Source organism: Pleurodeles waltl, chromosome 11 (assembly GCF_031143425.1).
Source record: "Pleurodeles waltl isolate 20211129_DDA chromosome 11, aPleWal1.hap1.20221129, whole genome shotgun sequence".
NCBI classification, from domain to species: Eukaryota; Metazoa; Chordata; class Amphibia; order Caudata; family Salamandridae; genus Pleurodeles; species Pleurodeles waltl.
The window spans coordinates 419,671,049-419,694,844 of NC_090450.1; the positions used below are offsets into that span (position 1 = coordinate 419,671,049).

At 45.1% G+C, this 23,796-nt stretch overlaps 1 protein-coding gene across 3 annotated transcripts in view; it reads right to left on the reverse strand.

Annotated features, from left to right (window-relative positions):
• Positions 1 to 754: 754 nt before the first annotated feature.
• Positions 755 to 23,796, reverse strand: part of ATG16L1 (autophagy related 16 like 1) — an 82,799-nt gene continuing 59,757 nt past the window's right edge. For all 3 annotated transcript variants that reach the window (XM_069213766.1, XM_069213767.1, XM_069213768.1), the window contains 3 exons: positions 6,340 to 6,387; positions 5,795 to 5,896; positions 755 to 3,688 (listed from right to left, as the gene is read on the reverse strand). In XM_069213766.1, coding sequence (XP_069069867.1) covers positions 3,595 to 3,688; positions 5,795 to 5,896; positions 6,340 to 6,387 — 244 coding nt within the window. In that variant the 3' untranslated portion in view covers positions 755 to 3,594. The remainder of the gene's footprint in view (positions 3,689 to 5,794; positions 5,897 to 6,339; positions 6,388 to 23,796) is intronic.

The following is a 23,796-nucleotide window of genomic DNA, read 5'->3' on the forward strand; positions in this document are numbered from 1 at the left end:
AGCATGGCACAACCAGTGCTGCAAGCCCTGGGGGATCCCCTCTAACTTACATGCCGTATGTGTCAAGATACCATATACTAGAGACTTACAGGCATGTTAGCCATTTCCTATTGGGTGCAGCCAATTCGACATACACTTTAGGCACTGAGGGCTGATCAGCAGGCTTCAGTGCACTCAGTAAAAAAAAAACAGCAATATCAGTCAAAAGACTTTGGGGTGACCGTACAAAAAGAGGAATTTCTTTAAGGCACACCATGGATCCTGTCAGTTTTCCTCCTTTAAGTGGTTATATATTAAAAAAAAATAAAAAAAAAAATACAAAGAGGTAAGGTAGGTGTCTGATGCCATTACAACAATTGGAACTATAAAAGACAGGCAACAGTGACGCTCTTTGAGAAAGTTCTCATTAGGAAGCAGCTTGGCTGAATCTCAGTCAGATAGGATCAAAACTCCAGGACAGCAGTCTGCAAGCTTTATTCATGCATGGTGCCTGAATTAGCTTTGAAAATTAAGAAAAAATTAAAATGTTCATATCTTGAGAAAGTCATTAGGCTTAATCCTTCATTGGTGAAGCGCTCACTAAAATTAAATCGATTTACTTATTTTCAACCAAAAAATACGGAGTAAACGAACATTACATGTAAATGAACAGAACCACAAAGTTTTGAATTTCTCATCACTGTGTATAATCAACATTTCATATTTACAAACATTATTTTGGTATGGGGGAAAAAAACAAACAGCAAATAAGCACTAGAGAGAACACAGGTTTATTCAGCCCAATATAAAGGACCAAGGCTACAGAATAAATAATGCATCAGAAGGAACACTAACTGTTGGCTAGTGGCATCAACGCATTGTACAAGAAATAATGTTCACCCATGGATTGCTGATAACAAGTTGAATGATAAAACTCACAAAAGTGTGTGTGTATAAATACATATACACACACAGCTCATGTTTTCAATCTACGTGGGTGTTACAATTTCCTCATAGGGATACATGCAAATTCAATAACATTCATGTAACTATGGGAAATGTACAATAGTCCTATGAATATGTGGTATGCCCCCCTCTTCCCAAACCTCACACTAGCCTTTATGTTAGGGTGGCATTTTGCAGGGTTTGCAAAAGGTAGGCAAACCACTTTTATCCATTCCTTTAAGTCTGTAATGAAGGGGTGGCATGAAGCTCTGTTCTGTTCCTTCAGAAAACACAGCTACTATTAGCTTTATTAAATGGTGGCATGACTCTTGGAACACTTTCACTTTGTCCAAAATGATGGGATGACAAATAGTTCTCTCATGCATCCATCTATTCTTCAACCTTTACAATGGTAGCATCACCTTCTACTCCTTCACTTGAACCAGAAAGGGGAGCTGGTCAAGGTCTACTCCCTCAGAGAAGTCAGAGGGGTGGCTAGAAAGTGTGCCTCTCTGAAGAGCCCCACAATAAGCCAAGGACTGCGACCAATTGTCCACATTATTCACAAATCTCCTGCAATAAAAACACTTCAATAAAAGGTGCAAAAATGAATATGTACTCTTGAGTACTTCAAAGGAAAAAAAAATACAAAGTGCATATACTCTAGGAAAGGTGTAGTTTCCTTGTAAATCCTCGGAAATATCATATGGGATGCAGACTGTCCTATTATGATGTAAGGACGATCTGCCATTAGCGAGGGCATTAGTGACAGAGAGCAACAAGATCAGAACACCACAGGAAAAACAAATCTGACAATCCGTAAAAGTGCTCCTTTTCTTAAGATGAAGAAACACTGGGGTCTCTTGGACCTCACTTACAGTACCAGAAATAACAGACCCCATTCCCAGTTCACATCCTCTGAGGCACCCAAAGGAGGGCTCGAAGAAAATCCTGATGCTAAATCACTGCAAGGTCGGCTGAAGTCTGCCTAGTCCTTAAATGATATATTTCTGGTCAATATCAAAACCCAAACCTTGACTCAAGGCAGCACTGGTTCACATGAACAGGTGTTGACACAGCATTAGGATTTTAGGCAAATTCTTCGAACTTGACGGCGATTCTCCACAACTTAGCGCACATCATACAGCATGCCCATTTCTAGTGTATACGGTTAGGATTCTGTGCATATAGAAAGTGACTGAATCGGCATGACTAACCAATGAGTGTTAGAAGCAGAAAGTCATATAGAAAGGTGAGGGGAAACAGAGCTCACCGCTGCTGAAGCTTTGGACACACACTTTAAGAGCTCCTACCCAAAATCATTCCATGGAAATTAAACTTCTCCATGATAAAAGATTTATTTATCTTTGATCGGAGAGGTAAAAGCAGAAAAACAGGTCTTAAGTAATTTCAAATTATATTGGTGGACAGGATTCAAGTGGTTCAAAGACCAACTGCAAACTGGTAGAAGCTTGAGAGGGACATATGAAGCTGGCAATCAAATACAAGGGAGCTGGATAGCAAAGCCATTCTACTGAATATTTTTAAGTTGGATAATTAATGATTTTATCAGCACAAATACTACCAGACGAATTCAAACTGCACAATAAGCTAATGCAACTTCAAATTATAATTTTTTTAATAAACTTAGCCAAACCCCCAGAAGAAAATAAATGTGCTTGACTCCTGGAGCTAGCAGGGAAAATTTGGACTTACAGCTTAACTAGCAAGTAGCCACAGTACTGCTTTATTAACAGGTCAGACCTCTCTAGGCCATTACATGAGTGTCTTTGGCACAAAATAATTCAGTGTATACACAAACTTAATAAAACTGATTTGAGGGGTTGTATTTGAAAACCCCACATTTTTGGAACGGTGAAGCAACGAATATGCAGCTGCAGCACATATCATCCCCCCCACCACCTACTTTGTTTTCCTTTTAAGGACAGTAGATCATAAAAACCTAGATTGCCATTGCAGTGTCAATGGAAAAACGGTTCGGTACTGGGAATCCACCATATTATTCCTCTTCCAAGTTTGCAACAAATAAAAGTAAAATTGAAAAAAAAAAAAAAAAAAAAAAAAAAACACACACACACACACACACAAAAAAGACCCCTAAAAGTCAAACTTGCATAACAAGTATGGGCTCGAACGCCACCCAATAATGGACGATTTTTTTTTTTACACGCACAAAAACAAAAAATAACACAAAGCAGGTGTCTGTGGTATATTTAGCACTCTTAATTGACTGCAGAGCACACACATTGTCCTCCGATGGAGAGATCCAACATGCAGCCATAGCAACACAGAACAGTGCAAGAGGAAGGCTTTAGGAAACTGGTCAGCTGCCACAACCAGTGAAGGCTCAGCTAAATGCAATCAAGTTGGGAATGAGCAGAGGCCGCCCATGAGAAAAGCCAAGGCTTTGTGGAGATGGCTGTGTAGTGTTGAAACATCAGACCAAGGTCAACACTGCCACACATCTTAATTCTGAAGGTGGTGAGCATGGCCTTGGCTTTTTGCTCCTGCAAACTTGTTGGCCGATCCTCATGAGTGCACAGCCAGGAATGTGCGATACTGAGCCAGAAACGACATTGGGGCAAAATTCCATTCCACTTCCCCATTTTGCCATTTGGCAAAGAATTCAAAGTACAGGCCACATGACGCTCAGAAGTCAGACCACAGTACACCCCTACTTCCTTTGTCCACACTGAGCACGTGAGCACCAGATGGGGACCATGCCACAGCATTGATGGAGGCACTGCAAAAGGTGAAAAAAAAAAAGTTCAGATTAGTTTAAAGTAAAACAAATTCACATCCATGAGTGATCGAAAAAGGACTATGGTCTCCCTCAGAGGTGTTTCTTTAATTTACATTTAACCCCCAACTGGTTCCTACCTCTGCCTAAATCCCTGGCTGCTGATTCCCAAGTAACACTATTGAATCACGACTGCCACAACACTTTCACCCACCATTCAATCGTACCAAATACCCCCCTAATCATAGGAAACTAACAACTGGTAAGACTGCTCATCCAATGTCATGTCCCAGACCTATTCAATGTCATGAAACACCATCTAATGCCATTAAGCACCCCACCCCCCACATCGGCCTCGTTTCAATGCCATGAATCACCTTCTCTGCACTCAGTAGGAGTCATCCATCTATGGAACTGAGAGAGCGTAGCTTATATAATCTATATTAACATGAAATGTTTTATGAATTGGTGTGATAAATATAGTAATTTTTGATTAAACACACACTTGAAATGTGACCACGGGGAGTGGCCGTCAATGTATACGTGGACTAATAATGATGACTGAAATGTTTATGAAATATTATATTGAATAGGTTCTATACTAATTATTAATCATTGTGTTATTGAATTTTTTCCTATCTTGCAGTGTGCTGACTTGCAAAAGGACATGACCTCTTGTTTTCTTTAAACTAGAAGCCGAATGTAACCATGCTAGATCCGTTCTCATGCATTCTTCACTGCTTGTAGGGCGATATTAAAACAAAATGCAACAGTGTAGATTAATGTAATGTACAAGGTCATTCAAACCGGTGAAGACAATGGAGCTACTGACCAAAAGATGTGCAAAGAATTACAGAAAGATGAAATCATACCAGACGTGCCACCTCTGAAGACATCGAACAGGAGTACCAATGAGAGACGTGTAAAATAATATGGGGTGAAAGATAAATGACCTAATCTATTTTCTGATAGGTTACATATAGTAGGGTGTAACAAATGTCCAATAGAATTTTGGGGGAATGTACAACGAAAAAGGGATAAAAACCCATGACACTAGGAGCCATTTAGGTGGGTTAGGGAATGCTATTGATTTTATCCAGAAACTTTGCCACTCTGTTTTGTGACTTATTGGTTCGCTTAGAACCATCCTTGTTCATAGATTGTCCATATTAAACAATACCTCCTTATGAGGGAAGTGCTACCGCCACCCCCCCCCACACCCCCCCTTGCCCCAGAGCGGAGTTCTGTCACCTGTGCGCTGATCTAAACTTGAGGGTAATTGTAACAATGCATTAGTAATATGTTTCTTTGCTTTTCCTTTCTAGGTACCAACTGCTTACTTTTGACAGAGACCATAGATAGATGTTTTCCAAATTGGTGTTCTAAATTGTTTTGCATGAAGCCCAACGCAAATTAGTGGTTAGGACAGGTGCTCACTAAACTGACTCAAATAGTCAAATGACCAAATCTATGCTTTGTTGAACTGACGCGCTATTGACACTCTGCTAAATTGCTGTATGTTCACGCCATGTTATGTTCTAATGTTTGTGATTCTCTCTTTTTTTTTTTTTATCGTGACTATGCTATTGCGTTTCTTGGTTCTGAGATTAATGCATCTACTTCTAGAATTGTAATCGAATAGGGAATAAAACTCATAAAATTCTACTAAACTGGTGTGGTTATTCATGACTGCAAGGTCATGGTAGTGACTTGAAATTGGTTAATGCCTTTGACTTAAGTGAAATGTATTGTTATGATAAATATTGATGACACTGACGTATTAATTGACATATTGATTAGCTATCTCGTCTTAAGGTGTCTCTCAACTGGGTCAAAAGATTCATTGGCCTGAAACGAGTCCTGATGTGTAATAAATTATCATAAAGGGATGCGTTAACAGAACTATCAAAGTAGCACCCTATGTCACGCTTGGAGACAGGACACTAGAACAATGTTGACGAGCTGCCAACGGGTTACTTTATTTCAGGACGAAAGCTGAATGAAGTTCAGTTTTAACAAGGGCCTCTGTCTCACCACTAGCTGCATCACAAAATCTGCCTCTTCAGTGGAATAGCTGAAATGCGTTGTATTTTAAGTATCAAAACTCACCTATGGTGCTTGGACAGCATTCTTTCAACCTTTTCTGTCAGCACATTCCAGAGATAGAGGGTGCCATCTGCTGAACCCGCTACTACGTAGCTGCCATCAGGGCTGAGGAATCAATGTAAGACTAAAATCACCACAGTGAACAGGAATGCAGCAAAGGCTGCCAACTTGTAGCCCAAAAGATTTAATTTCTCAATGTGTCAGATTTGCATGTTCAGCCACACTTCACATCAGAAAAATCATTGCCAGTTCCTAAGGCCAATAGCTTCCAGTTAAAGATTAAGCAGGGTAGATTGGTCTAGTATTATGGCAGTATCACAAGAAGGTAATATTAATAGCTCATCGGTAAGGACCAGAAGTTTTCTGATGGGGAACTAATTACGTAAAAACATTTTAAAAACAGGCGCACCCAGAGACCATAAGAAAATGGGTAATTTGAGTGCCTTAGCACAGTCTCAAAGTCATCTTCATTAACCTAAAGGCACCAAACCTGATCTACGTCAAACAATTTTGGGAACCACTCTTTAAGAAAAAGCCCATTTACTCACCTAAATATGGCTCTTGTCCAGTCAGAACCGCACTTGAATCCCTGGGCACTGTGAAGAGATGTAAACTGCAAGTTAACAACCAAGAGGTAACAGATGTGTGTATAAGAACAGGACTACTGAAAACAAGAAAGTCAGTGATATAATGTGCAAAGTTTATGATTAGGCAACTAAATCAAGCTGTGGCAGAGTTTTATATTTATACATTATGCAACTGTGCTATGTTGACAGGGGATTTTTTGGGCATCCCGTCACTATTTGAACTAATACTTTGTACAAGAGGGTTCAATGAGAAACTACATCCTAAAATGACCCCTGGGATCACTTAGACCTCGTGTGCACTGTACTTCAGATCCACAAATATGTGCAGGCAAGTGAGACAAGCACACTGTATTCTCCGTGCCCGCTGCAGCTTGAACAACAGTTAACAAAAAGCAGGATTTTCAAGGAGACACTGACCTTACCCAACCTAAAGAACTTGCGGCAATGAACAATCAGACTACGAATCAAAGTGAAAGACATCAAATTCAGAATGACAAGAAATACTACCACCCCCACAAAAACACTTACAGGCATGGCCTATTTTAAATAGAAATTTCAAACTGAAGCTGCAAGGCTGAGTCACAAAAATAAATTTTATTATCTCTTTGTACTAATGCTGGTTTAGTAGTGGGATTCTGCTATTATACTGCAGTGTTTATCAAACCAATTTATAATAAGTTGCAATATCAGGCTTCAAGAGATAGGTATAAACTTTTTAACCAATACGACAACTGTCCTCAGTTATAAAAACTCAAACACCCAATCACTAACACATCCTATATAAAGACTCACTTCCTGGTATGGAAAGCTGATCTCTGCAACCCCAATAATTTGGTGTTCACTCACACTTTGAACATTTCATAGGTGATAAAAGGAACTAGAACCTCTGAAGAAAAAAAAAAAATTGCCATTTTTCGAAATTTTCTGAATTCTTCCCTACTGATTTGGGTTCACGTGAAACAGGGATGGTTAGATTTAGGCAAAAAAAAAAAAAACTCGCAGGACAATCTCTTGATTCTGAAGAAAAAGAGGCCCCACTGAACTTCCAAATTCAATGTACAAACAAATGGCGTTTTATAAGGATTTCGAAATTATTGTACACTATTCTTACAGTTAACAAAATATTAATTAAGAATTAGCATCATAACACAAGCAAAGTATAGGAAAGAGTCAGCTCACGCGGATCCTACATTTTGCAGCAAAAGAATGACAATTAAGCTTTCATTAGGTTTACAGGAAGCATATGCAGTCACTACCTGAAGGTTTTTAATTCTGCCAGCTACAAACTTTTACAAGATAAGAATACAAACAGGCTACATCTATTGTCAATACTGCAGAGAATAGGAAAATCTCCTTAGCTTCATAGCAACTTGATAGGAAAGAGGAGAGGAAAAAAAAAAAACAAAAAAAAAAAAAACACACCACACAACACACCCCTTGACAATTTAGCCCTTACAACATTAGCTAACAAATTAAGTTGAAAGGCAGATCGTGTGCTAGGAGTAGGTCTTTTTGGGGAGTAAACGAACCAAAGTAAAGAAATAGAACCCCAATCCATCCATCGCACCTGGACAACGCAGGTGCGATGGATGGATATATATATATGTATATCATTGTTGGGAAAATGATGTAAATGATTCAGCACTGTTTACTGAACTCAAAGCATCATTTACAACTTCATTAGTTCCAGATGTGATGAAGTAGAATGAAAACTACAGATAAAGAATATTCGCTCTGTGTTGCTGCAATTAATTAGCCATTTTTGAATATGCCCATTTAGTGATATGGAGGCGCCATAAAAAACGCACCTTCAGATAAACGTAGTAAAATACCGAACAATCTCAGGTCTAGTAATATATCCGACTGCACTTGAAAATGTCCATAGTAATGTTTATGGCATCATAGTGATTAGAATCAAAGGTCTCCAGTGAGGCTAGATTTATCAACACGGCTGGAGGAGGCATAACACAAGCCCCTGCAGCACAAGGGTGGGCGTTTGTGGTTGATAGGGGAGGGAGGAGCACTCCTTCAGGAATCTGTTAACCTATTTTGAGGGCGGGGGTGCATTCCAAAGTCAACGAATATCTGAGATATATGGGAGCGTCTGAGGGTCAGGGTTCTCATCACATTCTGCAGGAAAGTTGCATTATTTTGCATCATATCAGTGGGCACCTTGGACCACGGTTGCGAGTGGCCACAGTGGGAGTCAGCAAAACCATAATTTGACAACAAAAAAAAAAGTTTAAATACTTACTACGTAATGGAATGGAATACCAAAAGTATACTGGGGAGGAAATTGGGATCTCTTTGGCCAATACAATTACACGTAACATCACACTAGAGTCATATTTAGCAACCCTATTTTGTACATCTATCAGAAGAAACACCTATTCCAAACAATGCCTCAATTTTGTTTGGCCTGTATTTTAAAATGTACTGCCATATTTAGCAAGTAGTCTATCGACTTCCAAGTTCTGCTGGAAAAGATGAAATATATATATATATATATATATATATATATATATATATATATATATATATATATATATATATATATATATATACACACATGCTAGAATTTTTCCCAGACTCTGAATCCGCAGTAGTAACTGCTTCAGCAGGAGTGCTTAACATTGCAGGTGCCTTGCAACAAGTGCAGTATTTTCACCTCCTTTTGGGAACAAAAATTCTGGCTGTCTCAACATTCACTATTGTGGAGTCCAGAGGCAATTACAGGGAACAAACCGTTCCATTATGTCAGTCTGTGAAGGATCTAAAGCTGGAAAAACAAGCCTTCTCCGCGACCCTTCTGCAAAAGTTTGACCATTGATATAAAAAAGGCACAAGATACGTTAAACGGATTACTTATAGATAAGCAAAAGGAACATCAAGTACTTTATAGTATTGGAAGTTTGATTTTGGCTAATCGCCACATTAAAGTCCAAAATCCTAGAAATGTTTCTTCCCTCTATTGCATGGGTACTCGCAAACATTTTCCCAGGGGCCAAAAAGTTTGGTCGATGATGTGACCGAGGGCCGCATCAATGCCAGCGGAATGGCTGTCGGGCGAGGGGATTGGGAGGACTGGTGGTTGAGTATTGGTAGGTGAAGCAAAGGGTATACATCTAGTGGCTGAAATGAGCAATATGAAACTAGAAACCCTGGGACTAATCTTAGCTTCCCCAATTTTCCAAATTGTGTGATCCTAGGCAATTGCTTAATTTTAGGTTCAGGGTCTGCACCGTACAAATCTGCTTCTGTGTTAGTTTTAATAAACTATATTGTTGTTCATCTCTCATAGGCCACTCAAAAAGTGCACATAACATCTGACTTGCTTGTTTAATTCACTATTGGGTATTTGTCAGGGTAGAAGTGAAAATTAAGGTTTCTAAATTCTTGTTTGAAAACTATCACATTTAAATGAATACTCCTCATTGTACTGATACAATAAATTATACTTAGGTAAAATGGACTGCGTGTTAATTTAATACACTTTTTGAATTTTGAAGTAACTGTTCTATTTGTACACTTTTTCTGCAAGATGTCTTAAGAAATGAACTTGCTTCTAAAGTGAAGCTCAGGACTCCCTGGTTACTTCCTCTCCTGAACACCAGTTGACCTTGAAATAAAATATTGCCTCTATATTTACGATCGAGTGAAGAAGAACCCCTGTACTCCTGTTGTCCCGGGGGCCGCATGTAAAGGTCAAGTGGGCCGCATGCGGCCCCCGGGCCGTACTTTGAGTATCCATGCTCTATTGGGACAAGAATACCTTCCTCAATGGTATTTAGGAGTGTTCCCCTGTCCCAAGTGCCCAAATACATGTATTTATGTCAACCAGACTTATTTTGGCCCTAGCATCAAGCTAATTTAAATAAGGTTTAGGCCGGTTCCAGATTATGTGGAGTCTTAGGACCTGGATGGCACACCAACCATGTCCTTATCGACAGAAGACTTTTCCTCCCTGTCCTGGAGGAAATGCATTAAGAAGTGGTGGGAAGCATACTGTAGTTTAAGAAGTGTGACCAGACTGTCACTGGGAGTGAGGCTGTAAGGAAATGCCTCCTTGGCATGGTTGCCCCCTGACTTTTTGCCTTTGCTGATGCTATGTTTACAATTGAAAGTGTGCTGAGGCCTTCTAACCAGGCCCCAGCACCAGTGTTCTTTCCCTAACCTGTACTTTTGTATCCACGATTGGCAGACCCTGGCATCCAGATAAGTCCCTTGTAACTGGTACTTCTAGTACCAAGGGCCCTGATGCCAAGGAAGGTCTCTAAGGGCTGCAGCATGTCTTATGCCACCCTGGAGACCTCTCACTCAGCACAGACACACTGCTTGCCAGCTTGTGTGTGCTGGTGAGGACAAAATGAGTAAGTCGACATGGCACTCCCCTCAGGGTGCCATGCCAGCCTCTCACTGCCTATGCAGTATAGGTAAGCCACCCCTCTAGCAGGCCTTACAGCCCTAAGGCAGGGTGCACTATACCATAGGTGAGGGTACCAGTGCATGAGCATGGTACCCCTACAGTGTCTAAACAAAACCTTAGACATTGTAAGTGCAGGGTAGCCATAAGAGTATATGGTCTGGGAGTTTGTCAAACACGAACTCCACAGCCCCATAATGGCTACACTGAAAACTGGGAAGTTTGGTATCAAACTTCTCAGCACAATAAATGCACACTGATGCCAGTGTACATTTTATTGTAAACTACACCCCAGAGGGCACCTTAGAGGTGCCCCCTGAAACTTAACCGACTATCTGTGTAGGCTGACTAGTTTTAGCAGCCTGCCACAAACCGAGACATGTTGCTGGCCCCATGGGGAGAGTGCCTTTGTCACTCTGAGGCCAGTAACAAAGCCTGCACTGGGTGGAGATGCTAACGCCTCCCCCAGGCAGGAATTGTCACACCTGGCGGTGAGCCTCAAAGGCTCACCTCCTTTGTGCCAACCCAGCAGGACACTCCAGCTAGTGGAGTTGCCCGCCCCCTCCGGCCAGGCCCCACTTTTGGCGGCAAGGCCGGAGAAAATAATGAGAAAAACAAGGAGGAGTCACTGGCCAGTCAGGACAGCCCCTAAGGTGTCCTGAGCTGAGGTGACTCTGACTTTTAGAGATCCTCCATCTTGCAGATGGAGGATTCCCCCAATAGGGTTAGGATTGTGACCCCCTCCCCTTGGGAGGAGGCACAAAGAGGGTGTACCCACCCTCCGGGCTAGTAGCCATTGGCTACTAACCCCCCAGACCTAAACACGCCCTTAAATTTAGTATTTAAGGGCTACCCTGAACCCTAGAAAATTAGATTCCTGCAACTACAAGAAGAAGGACTGCCCAGCTGAAAACCCCTGCAGCGGAAGACCAGAAGACGACAACTGCCTTGGCTCCAGAAACTCACCGGCCTGTCTCCTGCCTTCCAAAGATCCTGCTCCAGCGACGCCTTCCAAGGGGACCAGCGACCTCGACATCCTCTGAGGACTGCCCCTGCTTCGAAAAGACAAGAAACTCCCGAGGACAGCGGACCTGCTCCAAGAAAAGCTGCAACTTTGTTTCCAGCAGCTTTAAAGAACCCTGCAAGCTCCCCGCAAGAAGCGTGAGACTTGCAACACTGCACCCGGCGACCCAGACTCGGCTGGTGGAGACCCGACACCTCAGGAGGGACCCCAGGACTACTCTGATACTGTGAGTACCAAAACCTGTCCCCCCTGAGCCCCCACAGCGCCGCCTGCAGAGGGAATCCCGAGGCTTCCCCTGACCGCGACTCTTTGAATCCAAAGTCCCGACGCCTGGGAGAGACCCTGCACCCGCAGCCCCCAGGACCTGAAGGACCGGACTTTCACTGGAAAAGTGACCCCCAGGAGTCCCTCTCCCTTGCCCAAGTGGAGGTTTCCCCGAGGAACCCCCCTCTTGCCTGCCTGCAGCGCTGAAGAGATCCCGAGATCTCTCATAGACTAACATTGCGAACCCGACGCTTGTTTCGACACTGCACCCGGCCGCCCCCGCGCTGCTGAGGGTGAAATTTCTGTGTGGACTTGTGTCCCCCCCGGTGCCCTACAAAACCCCCCTGGTCTGCCCTCCGAAGACGCGGGTACTTACCTGCAAGCAGACCGGAACCGGGGCACCCCCTTCTCTCCATTCTAGCCTATGCGTTTTGGGCACCACTTTGAACTCTGCACCTGACCGGTCCTGAGCTGCTGGTGTGGTGACTTTGGGGTTGCTCTGAACCCCCAACGGTGGGCTACCTTGGACCAAGAACTAAGCCCTGTAAGTGTCTTACTTACCTGGTTAACCTAACAAATACTTACCTCCCCTAGGAACTGTGAAAATTGCACTAAGTGTCCACTTTTAAAACAGCTATTTGTGAATAACTTGAAAAGTATACATGCAATTTTGATGATTTGAAGTTCCTAAAGTACTTACCTGCAATACCTTTCGAATGAGATATTACATGTAGAATTTGAACCTGTGGTTCTTAAAATAAACTAAGAAAAGATATTTTTCTATACAAAAACCTATTGGCTGGATTTGTCTCTGAGTGTGTGTACCTCATTTATTGTCTATGTGTATGTACAACAAATGCTTAACACTACTCCTTGGATAAGCCTACTGCTCGACCACACTACCACAAAATAGAGCATTAGTATTATCTCTTTTTGCCACTATCTTACCCCTAAGGGGAACCCTTGGACTCTGTGCATACTATTCCTTACTTTGAAATAGTGCATACAGAGCCAACTTCCTACATTGGTGGATCAGCGGTGGGGTACAAGACTTTGCATTTGCTGGACTACTCAGCCAATACCTGATCACACGACAAATTCCAAAATTGTCATTAGAAATTCATTTTTGCAATTTGAAATTTTTCTAAATTCTTAAAAGTCCTGCTAGGGCCTTGTGTGTTAAGTCCCTGTTTAGCATTGTCTTTTAGAGTTTAAAAGTTTGTTAAAAGTTTGAAATTAGATTCTAGAAACAGTTTTAGATTCTTTAAAAAGTCTTCCAACTTTTAGCAAAATAATGTCTGATACAGAGATGAATGTGGTGGAACTCGACACCACACCTTACCTCCATCTTAAGATGAGGGAGCTAAGGTCTCTCTGTAATATCAAAAAAATAACCATTGGCTCCAGACCTACCAAAATTCAGCTCCAGGAGCTGTTGGCAGAGTTTGAAAAAGCCAACCCCTCTGATGATGACCTCACAGAGGAAGAAATTAGTGACTTGGAGGCCAATGTCCCTCCTCCAGTCCTAAATAGGGAGAACAGGACCCCTCAAGTCCTGTCTCCAACTGTGTTAGTCAGAAATGGTGAGTCCCTCACAGGAGGGTCCCACATTTCTGAGATCACTGAGGATGCTCTCAGTGAAGATGACCTCCTGTTAGCCAGGATGGCCAAAAGATTGGCTTTAGAGAGACAGCTCCTAGCCATAGAAAGGGAAAGACAAGAGATGGGCCTAGGACCCATCAATGGTGGCAGCAATATAAATAGGGTCAGAGATTCTCCTGACATGTTAAAAATCCCCAAAGGGATTGTGACAAAATTTGAAGATGGTGATGACATCACCAAGTGGTTCACAGCTTTTGAGAGGGCTTGTGTAACCAGAAAAGTGAACAGATCTCACTGGGGTGCTCTCCTTTGGGAAATGTTCACTGGAAAGTGTAGGGATAGACTCCTCACACTCTCTGGAAAAGATGCAGAATCTTATGACCTCATGAAGGGTACCCTGATTGAGGGCTTTGGATTCCCCACTGAGGAGTACAGGATTAGGTTCAGGGGGGCTCAAAAATCCTCGAGCCAGACCTGGGTTGACTTTGTTGACTACTCAGTGAAAACACTAGATGGTTGGATTCAAGGCAGTGGTGTAAGTAATTATGATGGGCTGTACAATTTATTTGTGAAAGAACACCTGTTAAAGTAATTGTTTCAATGATAAACTGCATCAGCATCTGGTAGACCTAGGACCAATTTCTCCCCAAGAATTGGGAAAGAAGGCGGACCATTGGGTCAAGACAAGGGTGTCCAAGACTTCAACAGGGGGTGACCAAAAGAAAGGGGTCACAAAGACTCCCCAGGGGAAGGGTGATGAGACAACCAAAACTAAAAATAGTAAAGAGTCTTCTACAGGCCCCCAAAAACCTGCACAGGAGGGTGGGCCCAGAGCCTCTTCACAGAACAATGGGTACAAGGGTAAAAACTTTGATCCCAAAAAGGCCTGGTGTCATAGCTGTAAACAGCATGGACACCAAACTGGAGACAAGGCCTGTCCCAAGAAAGGTTCCACTCCAAACTCCCATCCAGGTAACACTGGTATGGCTAGTCTCCAAGTGGGATCAACAGTGGGCCCAGAGCAAATCAGGGTCCACACTGAAGCTACTCTAGTTTCTGAGGGTGGGGTGGATTTAGCCACACTAGCTGTCTGGCCGCCTAACATGCAAAAATACAGACAGCAACTCTTAATTAATGGGACTAGAATAGAGGGCCTGAGGGATACAGGTGCCAGTGTCACCATGGTGACAGAGAAACTGGTTTCCCCTGGCCAATACCTGACTGGAAAAACTTACACAGTCACCAACGCTGACAATCGTTTCCCCTGGCCAATACCTGACTGGAAAAACTTACACAGTCACCAACGCTGACAATCAGAGAAAAGTACATCCCATGGCAATGGTTACTTTAGAATGGGGAGGGGTCAAGGGCCTGAAACAGGTGGTGGTCTCCTCAAATATCCCAGTGGACTGTCTGCTTGGAAATGACCTGGAGTCCTCAGCATGGGCTGGGGTAGAACTAAAAACCCATGCAGCAATGCTGGGTATCCCTGAACTGGTGTGTGTGAAGACCAGAGCACAGTGCAAGGCACAGGGTGAACAAGTAGAGCTGGAGTCTGGAAGAATGGCCCAGCCTACCAAGAGGAAAGGAAAGTCAGTTGGGAAACCAACTGCAACACAGCAAAAGAAAGGGAACCTCTCTTCTCAGGAAGAAGTTCTGCCCTCTGAGGGAACTGAGCCTTTGGAGCTTGAACCTTATCAGGTTGAGCTCTTGGGCCCAGGGGGACCCTCAAGGGAGGAGCTGTGTAAGGGACAAGAAACCTGTCCCTCTCTTGAAGGCCTTAGGCAGCAAGCTGCTGAAGAGTCCAAAGGCAAGAAAAATGGAACGCATAGGGTCTATTGGGAAGATGGACTCCTGTACACTGAGGCCAGAGACCCCAAACCTGGTGCCACTAGGAGAGTGGTAGTGCCTCAGCTGTTCAGGAAGTTCATCCTAACATTGGCCCATGACATTCCCCTTGCTGGACATTTGGGACAAACCAAGACGTGGGAGAGGTTAGTCAACCACTTCTACTGGCCCAATATGTCCAACATGGTTAAGGAGTTTTGCCTCTCCTGCCCCACCTGTCAAGCCAGTGGTAAGACAGGTGGGCATCCAAAGGCCCCCCTCATTCCACTTCCAGTGGTGGGGGTGCCCTTTGAAAGAGTGGGTGTGGACATAGTTGGTCCACTGGAACCTCCCACAGCCTCAGGAAATATGTATATCCTGGTAGTAGTGGATCATGCTACCAGGTATCCTGAAGCTATTCCCCTTAGGTCGACTACTGCCCCTGCAGTAGCCAAGGCCCTCATTGGTATCTTTACCAGAGTGGGTTTCCCTAAGGAGGTGGTGTCTGACAGAGGTACCAACTTCATGTCAGCATACCTAAAGCACATGTGGAATGAGTGTGGGGTGACTTATAAATTCACTACACCATACCATCCACAAACTAATGGCTTAGTTGAGAGATTCAACAAGACATTAAAGGGCATGATCATGGGGCTCCCAGAAAAACTCAAAAGGAGATGGGATGTCCTCTTGCCATGCCTGCTTTTCGCTTACAGAGAGGTGCCACAGAAGGGAGTAGGATTCTCACCCTTTGAACTTCTGTTTGGTCATCCTGTAAGGGGACCACTTGCCCTTGTTAAAGAAGGCTGGGAGAGACCTCTCCATGAGCCTAAACAGGACACAGTGGACTATGTACTTGGCCTTCGCTCTAGAATGGCAGAGTACATGGAAAAGGCAACCAAAAACATTGAGGCCAGCCAACAGCTCCAGAAGTTTTGGTATGACCAAAAGGCTGCACTGGTTGAGTTCCAACCAGGGCAGAAAGTCTGGGTTCTGGAGCCTGTGGCTCCCAGGGCACTCCAGGACAAATGGAGTGGCCCTTACCCAGTACTAGAAAGGAAGAGTCAGGTCACCTACCTGGTGGACCTGGGCACAAGCAGGAGCCCCAAGAGGGTGATCCATGTGAACCGCCTTAAGCTCTTCCATGACAGGGCTGATGTCAATCTGTTGATGGTAACAGATGAGGATCAGGAGGCAGAGAGTGAACCTCTCCCTGATCTTCTATCATCAGACCCAAAAGATGGCACAGTAGATGGAGTGATCTACTCAGACACCCTCTCTGGCCAACAGCAAGCTGATTGTAGGAGAGTCCTACAACAGTTTCCTGAACTCTTCTCCTTAACCCCTGGTCAGACACACCTGTGTACCCATGATGTGGACACAGGAGACAGCATGCCTGTCAAGAACAAAATCTTTAGACAGTCTGACCATGTTAAGGAAAGCATCAAGGTGGAAGTCCACAAGATGCTGGAATTGGGAGTAATTGAGCGCTCTGACAGCCCCTGGGCTAGCCCAGTGGTCTTAGTCCCCAAACCTCACACCAAAGATGGAAAGAAAGATGAGGTTTTGTGTGGACTACAGAGGGCTCAATTCTGTCACCAAGACAGATGCTCATCCAATTCCAAGAGCTGATGAGCTCATAGACAAATTAGGTGCTGCCAAATTCTTAAGTACCTTTGACCTGACAGCAGGGTACTGGCAAATAAAAATGGCACCTGGAGCAAAAGAGAAAACAGCATTCTCCACACCTGATGGACATTATCAGTTTACTGTTATGCCCTTTGGTTTAAAGAATGCCCCTGCCACCTTCCAAAGGTTGGTGAATCAAGTCCTTGCTGGCTTGGAGTCCTTTAGCACAGCTTATCTTGATGATATTGCTGTCTTTAGCTCCACCTGGCAGGATCACCTGGTCCACCTGAAGAAGGTTTTGAAGGCTCTGCAATCTGCAGGCCTCTCTATCAAGGCATCCAAATGCCAGATAGGGCAGGGAACTGTGGTTTACTTGGGACACCTTGTAGGTGGAGGCCAAGTTCAGCCACTCCAACCCAAGATCCAGACTATTCTGGACTGGGTAGCTCCAAAAACCCAGACTCAAGTCAGGGCATTCCTAGTAATAGGAGGTTTGTGAAGGGATATGGATCCATTGTGACAGCCCTCACTGAACTCACCTCCAAGAAAATGCCCAAGAAAGTGAACTGGACTGTGGAATGCCAACAGGCCTTTGACACCCTGAAACAAGCAATGTGCTCAGCACCAGTTCTAAAAGCTCCAGATTATTCTAAGCAGTTCATTGTGCAGACTGATGCCTCTGAACATGGGATAGGGGCAGTTTTGTCCCAAACAAATGATGATGGCCTTGACCAGCCTGTTGCTTTCATTAGCAGGAGGTTACTCCCCAGGGAGCAGCGTTGGAGTGCCATTGAGAGGGAGGCCTTTGCTGTGGTTTGGTCCCTGAAGAAGCTGAGACCATACCTCTTTGGGACTCACTTCCTAGTTCAAACTGACCACAGACCTCTCAAATGGCTGATGCAAATGAAAGGTGAAAATCCTAAACTGTTGAGGTGGTCCATCTCCCTACAGGGAATGGACTTTATAGTGGAACACAGACCTGGGACTGCCCATGCCAATGCAGATGGCCTTTCCAGGTTCTTCCACTTAGAAAATGAAGACTCTCTTGGGAAAGGTTAGTCTCATCCTCTTTCGTTTGGGGGGGGGTTGTGTAAGGAAATGCCTCCTTGGCATGGTTGCCCCCTGACTTTTTGCCTTTGCTGATGCTATGTTTACAATTGAAAGTGTGCTGAGGCCTGCTAACCAGGCCCCAGCACCAGTGTTCTTTCCCTAACCTGTACTTTTGTATCCACGATTGGCAGACCCTGGCATCCAGATAAGTCCCTTGTAACTGGTACTTCTAGTACCAAGGGCCCTGATGCCAAGGAAGGTCTCTAAGGGCTGCAGCATGTCTTATGCCACCCTGGAGACCTCTCACTCAGCACAGACACACTGCTTGCCAGCTTGTGTGTGCTGGTGAGGACAAAACGAGTAAGTCGACATGGCACTCCCCTCAGGGTGCCATGCCAGCCTCTCACTGCCTATGCAGTATAGGTAAGCCACCCCTCTAGCAGGCCTTACAGCCCTAAGGCAGGGTGCACTATACCATAGGTGAGGGTACCAGTGCATGAGCATGGTACCCCTACAGTGTCTAAACAAAACCTTAGACATTGTAAGTGCAGGGTAGCCATAAGAGTATATGGTCTGGGAGTTTGTCAAACACGAACTCCACAGCCCCATAATGGCTACACTGAAAACTGGGAAGTTTGGTATCAAACTTCTCAGCACAATAAATGCACACTGATGCCAGTGTACATTTTATTGTAAACTACACCCCAGAGGGCACCTTAGAGGTGCCCCCTGAAACTTAACCGACTATCTGTGTAGGCTGACTAGTTTTAGCAGCCTGCCACAAACCGAGACATGTTGCTGGCCCCATGGGGAGAGTGCCTTTGTCACTCTGAGGCCAGTAACAAAGCCTGCACTGGGTGGAGATGCTAACGCCTCCCCCAGGCAGGAATTGTCACACCTGGCGGTGAGCCTCAAAGGCTCACCTCCTTTGTGCCAACCCAGCAGGACACTCCAGCTAGTGGAGTTGCCCGCCCCCTCCGGCCAGGCCCCACTTTTGGCGGCAAGGCCGGAGAAAATAATGAGAAAAACAAGGAGGAGTCACTGGCCAGTCAGGACAGCCCCTAAGGTGTCCTGAGCTGAGGTGACTGACTTTTAGAGATCCTCCATCTTGCAGATGGAGGATTCCCCCAATAGGGTTAGGATTGTGACCCCCTCCCCTTGGGAGGAGGCACAAAGAGGGTGTACCCACCCTCCGGGCTAGTAGCCATTGGCTACTAACCCCCCAGACCTAAACACGCCCTTAAATTTAGTATTTAAGGGCTACCCTGAACCCTAGAAAATTAGATTCCTGCAACTACAAGAAGGACTGCCCAGCTGAAAACCCCTGCAGCGGAAGACCAGAAGACGACAACTGCCTTGGCTCCAGAAACTCACCGGCCTGTCTCCTGCCTTCCAAAGATCCTGCTCCAGCGACGCCTTCCAAGGGGACCAGCGACCTCGACATCCTCTGAGGACTGCCCCTGCTTCGAAAAGACAAGAAACTCCTGAGGACAGCGGACCTGCTCCAAGAAAAGCTGCAACTTTGTTTCCAGCAGCTTTAAAGAACCCTGCAAGCTCCCCGCAAGAAGCGTGAGACTTGCAACACTGCACCCGGCGACCCAGACTCGGCTGGTGGAGACCCGGCACCTCAGGAGGGACCCCAGGACTACTCTGATACTGTGAGTACCAAAACCTGTCCCCCCTGAGCCCCCACAGCGCCGCCTGCAGAGGGAATCCCGAGGCTTCCCCTGACCGCGACTCTTTGAATCCAAAGTCCCGACGCCTGGGAGAGACCCTGCACCCGCAGCCCCCAGGACCTGAAGGACCGGACTTTCACTGGAGAAGTGACCCCCAGGAGTCCCTCTCCCTTGCCCAAGTGGAGGTTTCCCCGAGGAACCCCCCTCTTGCCTGCCTGCAGCGCTGAAGAGATCCCGAGATCTCTCATAGACTAACATTGCGAACCCGACGCTTGTTTCGACACTGCACCCGGCCGCCCCCGCGCTGCTGAGGGTGAAATTTCTGTGTGGACTTGTGTCCCCCCCGGTGCCCTACAAAACCCCCCTGGTCTGCCCTCCGAAGACGCGGGTACTTACCTGCAAGCAGACCGGAACCGGGGCACCCCCTTCTCTCCATTCTAGCCTATGCGTTTTGGGCACCACTTTGAACTCTGCACCTGACCGGCCCTGAGCTGCTGGTGTGGTGACTTTGGGGTTGCTCTGAACCCCCAACGGTGGGCTACCTTGGACCAAGAACTAAGCCCTGTAAGTGTCTTACTTACCTGGTTAACCTAACAAATACTTACCTCCCCTAGGAACTGTGAAAATTGCACTAAGTGTCCACTTTTAAAACAGCTATTTGTGAATAACTTGAAAAGTATACATGCAATTTTGATGATTTGAAGTTCCTAAAGTACTTACCTGCAATACCTTTCGAATGAGATATTACATGTAAAATTTGAACCTGTGGTTCTTAAAATAAACTAAGAAAAGATATTTTTCTATACAAAAACCTATTGGCTGGATTTGTCTCTGAGTGTGTGTACCTCATTTATTGTCTATGTGTATGTACAACAAATGCTTAACACTACTCCTTGGATAAGCCTACTGCTCGACCACACTACCACAAAATAGAGCATTAGTATTATCTCTTTTTGCCACTATCTTACCCCTAAGGGGAACCCTTGGACTCTGTGCATACTATTCCTTACTTTGAAATAGTGCATACAGAGCCAACTTCCTACAGAGGCCTACTGGCCACACTTGTGTTAAGTTCCACCTTTACATGTATACACAGAACCTTGCACTGGGATCCCATGTGCATGTAAAGTGTGTGCTCATGTGCAGGTTCAGATGGCGTGAGTGAGCCTAAGAAATAAGGCCAGTGAGATCCATGTTGGGTGCCTCTGTCCTGCATAGTAAAATCTGAAAGTTTCAAGACTATTGTCTGCCTTTCTGAGGCTGGAGGGAGAGCCAGACCCTGAAGTGAGGAGCATGCAGACAAAGCTAACTTAGGAAATTCAACAAGGCATTTTACTAGCAAGGAGCTGGTGATTAGTCTTCCTGAACACTGCCATTCTGAAGATGAGGCAATGGGGCAGTAGGATTCCATTGTGTGACTTGTAGAAGCTTCAAGGTAAGACCTGCCCTTCTGTCTGTCCCAGATTACTTTTTCAGTTGAGGTAACAGCCAGGTGTAGAACTTTCATACATTATTGTGCCTGTGTGGGACTGCTCGACTATTTGCCCCCTATTGAAAGAAGATCCTTGCACAAATTAAAGACATCTTGGGCTACCCTGCCCCCTCAACCCCAGACTTTGTTCTCTAAGAGCTCAGAAACCAGTCTCTTAAATATTAAAGACATGGAGACAGTGCGATTCTTTGTCCATGTCTGGACCCCACCAAGATGGCTTTAGCTTTGGCCACAAAAAAAACCGAAAGCACCATCGTGGTCTTAATGGCATGCGCGCCTATGGTACATGCTCACAATGGAGTGACTGACCAACGTGATGAGGGACACCAGGAAAGTGAGTATATATGGGGGACCAGGTTTGGTGCATCACTCAGCCAGACCCGAAACCTGTTCCAGGATGCTTGGTTCTGGTCCAAGGAGGACCTGGCCTGGCTGTTCGGACTGGACTGTTCCCATGGGGGCAGGGTCAAGACTGATTTGCATATGGATGGGTCCAAACTGGAATGGCATGTGAAAAAAAAAAAAAAATATATATATATATATATATATATTATATATATATATATATATTTAAAAAAAACAGATCTGAGACTGGGGGTGAATGTTTGATTTGTTAAGCATTCCGTCCACCATCTGTTCTTTTTGCAATTGTCGGCCTTTATGATAAACAGCCAGCTTCCCAGAGGTGAAGGGACACCCCCTAAAATCTACACTTTCTACTAGAAGAGCTATAGAAGTAGCTAGAAGCCTGCCTGTAAAGACAGATAGTCTGGCAAGAACTGCAGGGAGAGATACAGCCTGCGTGTCCATTTGGACAGAGACACATCCGGAGTCCGGAATGCCCGCAAGTAAATTGGGAACAACCTGTAGGAAGTTGGCTCTGTATAAACTATTTCAAAGTAAGAAATAGTGTGCACAAAGTCCAAGGGTTCCCCTTAGAGGTAAGATAGTGGCAAGAGGAGATAATTCTAATGTTCTATTTTGTGGTAGTGTGGTCGAGCAGTAGGCTTATCAGAAGGTAGTGTTAAGCATTTGTTGTACACACACACAGGCAATATATGAGGAACACACACTCAAAGACTTAATCCAGGCTAATAGTTTTTTTTTTTTTTTTAAATAGAAAAATATATATTTTCTTAGTTTGTTTTAAGAACCACAGGTTCAAGATTTACAAGTAATACTTCAAATTAAAGGTATTTCACTTAGGTACTTTGAGTAATCCCAATAGCATGTACAGTTTTGGCAAAAATGGCAATAAGCTATTTTAAAAGTGGACACTTAGTTCAAGAATCAACAGTTCCTGGGGAGGTAAGTAATTGTTAAGTTCACAGGTAAGTAAAACACTTACAGGGTTCAAAGTTGGGTCCAAGGTAGCCCACCGTTGGGGGTTCAAGGCAACCCCAAAGTTACCACACCAGCAGCTCGGGCCGGTCAGGTGCAGAGGTCAAAGAGGTGCCTAAAACACATAGGCTTCAATGGAAACAGGGGTGCCCCGGTTCCAGTCTGCCAGCAGGTAAGTACCTGCGTCCTCGGAGGGTAGACAGGGGGGTGGGGAACACAAGCAGGGACATAAAGTACACCCTCAGCGGCACAGGGGCAGCCGGGTGCAGAGTGCAAACAGGTGTCAGGTTTCAGATAGGAATCAATGGGAGACTGGGGCGTCTCTTCAACGATGCAGGCAGGCACGGGGGTGGGGGCTAGGCAGAGGATCACTCTTGCACTGGAGTTCGGTTCCTTCAGGTCCTGGGGGCTGCGGGTGCAGTGCTGGTCTGGTTCCTTGTTAGGGGCAGTCGCGGTCAGGGGGGAGCCGCTGGGTTCCCTCTGCAGGCGTCGCTGTGGGAGCTCGGGGAGGGGGGGTCAACTCTGGCTTCTCACGTGCTTGCAGTCGCCAGGGAGTTCTCCCTGTAGTGTTAGTTTTCCACAGGTCGAGCCGGGGGTGTCGGGTGCAGAGTGGAAAGTCTCACGCTTCCGGCGGGAAACGTGGGGTCTTTAAAGTTGCTCCTTTGTTGCAGAAAGTTGCAGTTTCTTGAACAGGGCTGCTGTTCTCGGGAGCTTCTTGGTCCTTAAGATGCAGGGTAGTCCTCTGAGGCTTCAGAGGTCGCTGGACCCTGTTGAATGCGTCGCTGTTGCAGTTTTCTTCGAAGTAGGGAGACAGTCAGGTGGGGCTGGGGCCAAATCAGCTGTTGTCTCAGTCTTCACTGCAGGGCTTCAGGTCAGCAGTCCTTCTTTAGGTTGCAGGAATCTATCTTCCTCAGTTCTGGGAGCCCCGAAATACTGAATTGAGGGGTGTGTTTAGGTCTGGGAGGGTAGTAGCCAATGGCTACTGGCCCGGAGGGTGGCTACACCCTCTTTGTGCCTCATCCCTGTGCGAAGGGGGGCACATCCCTAAACCTTTTGGGGGAATCCTCCTTCTACAAGATAGAGGATTTCT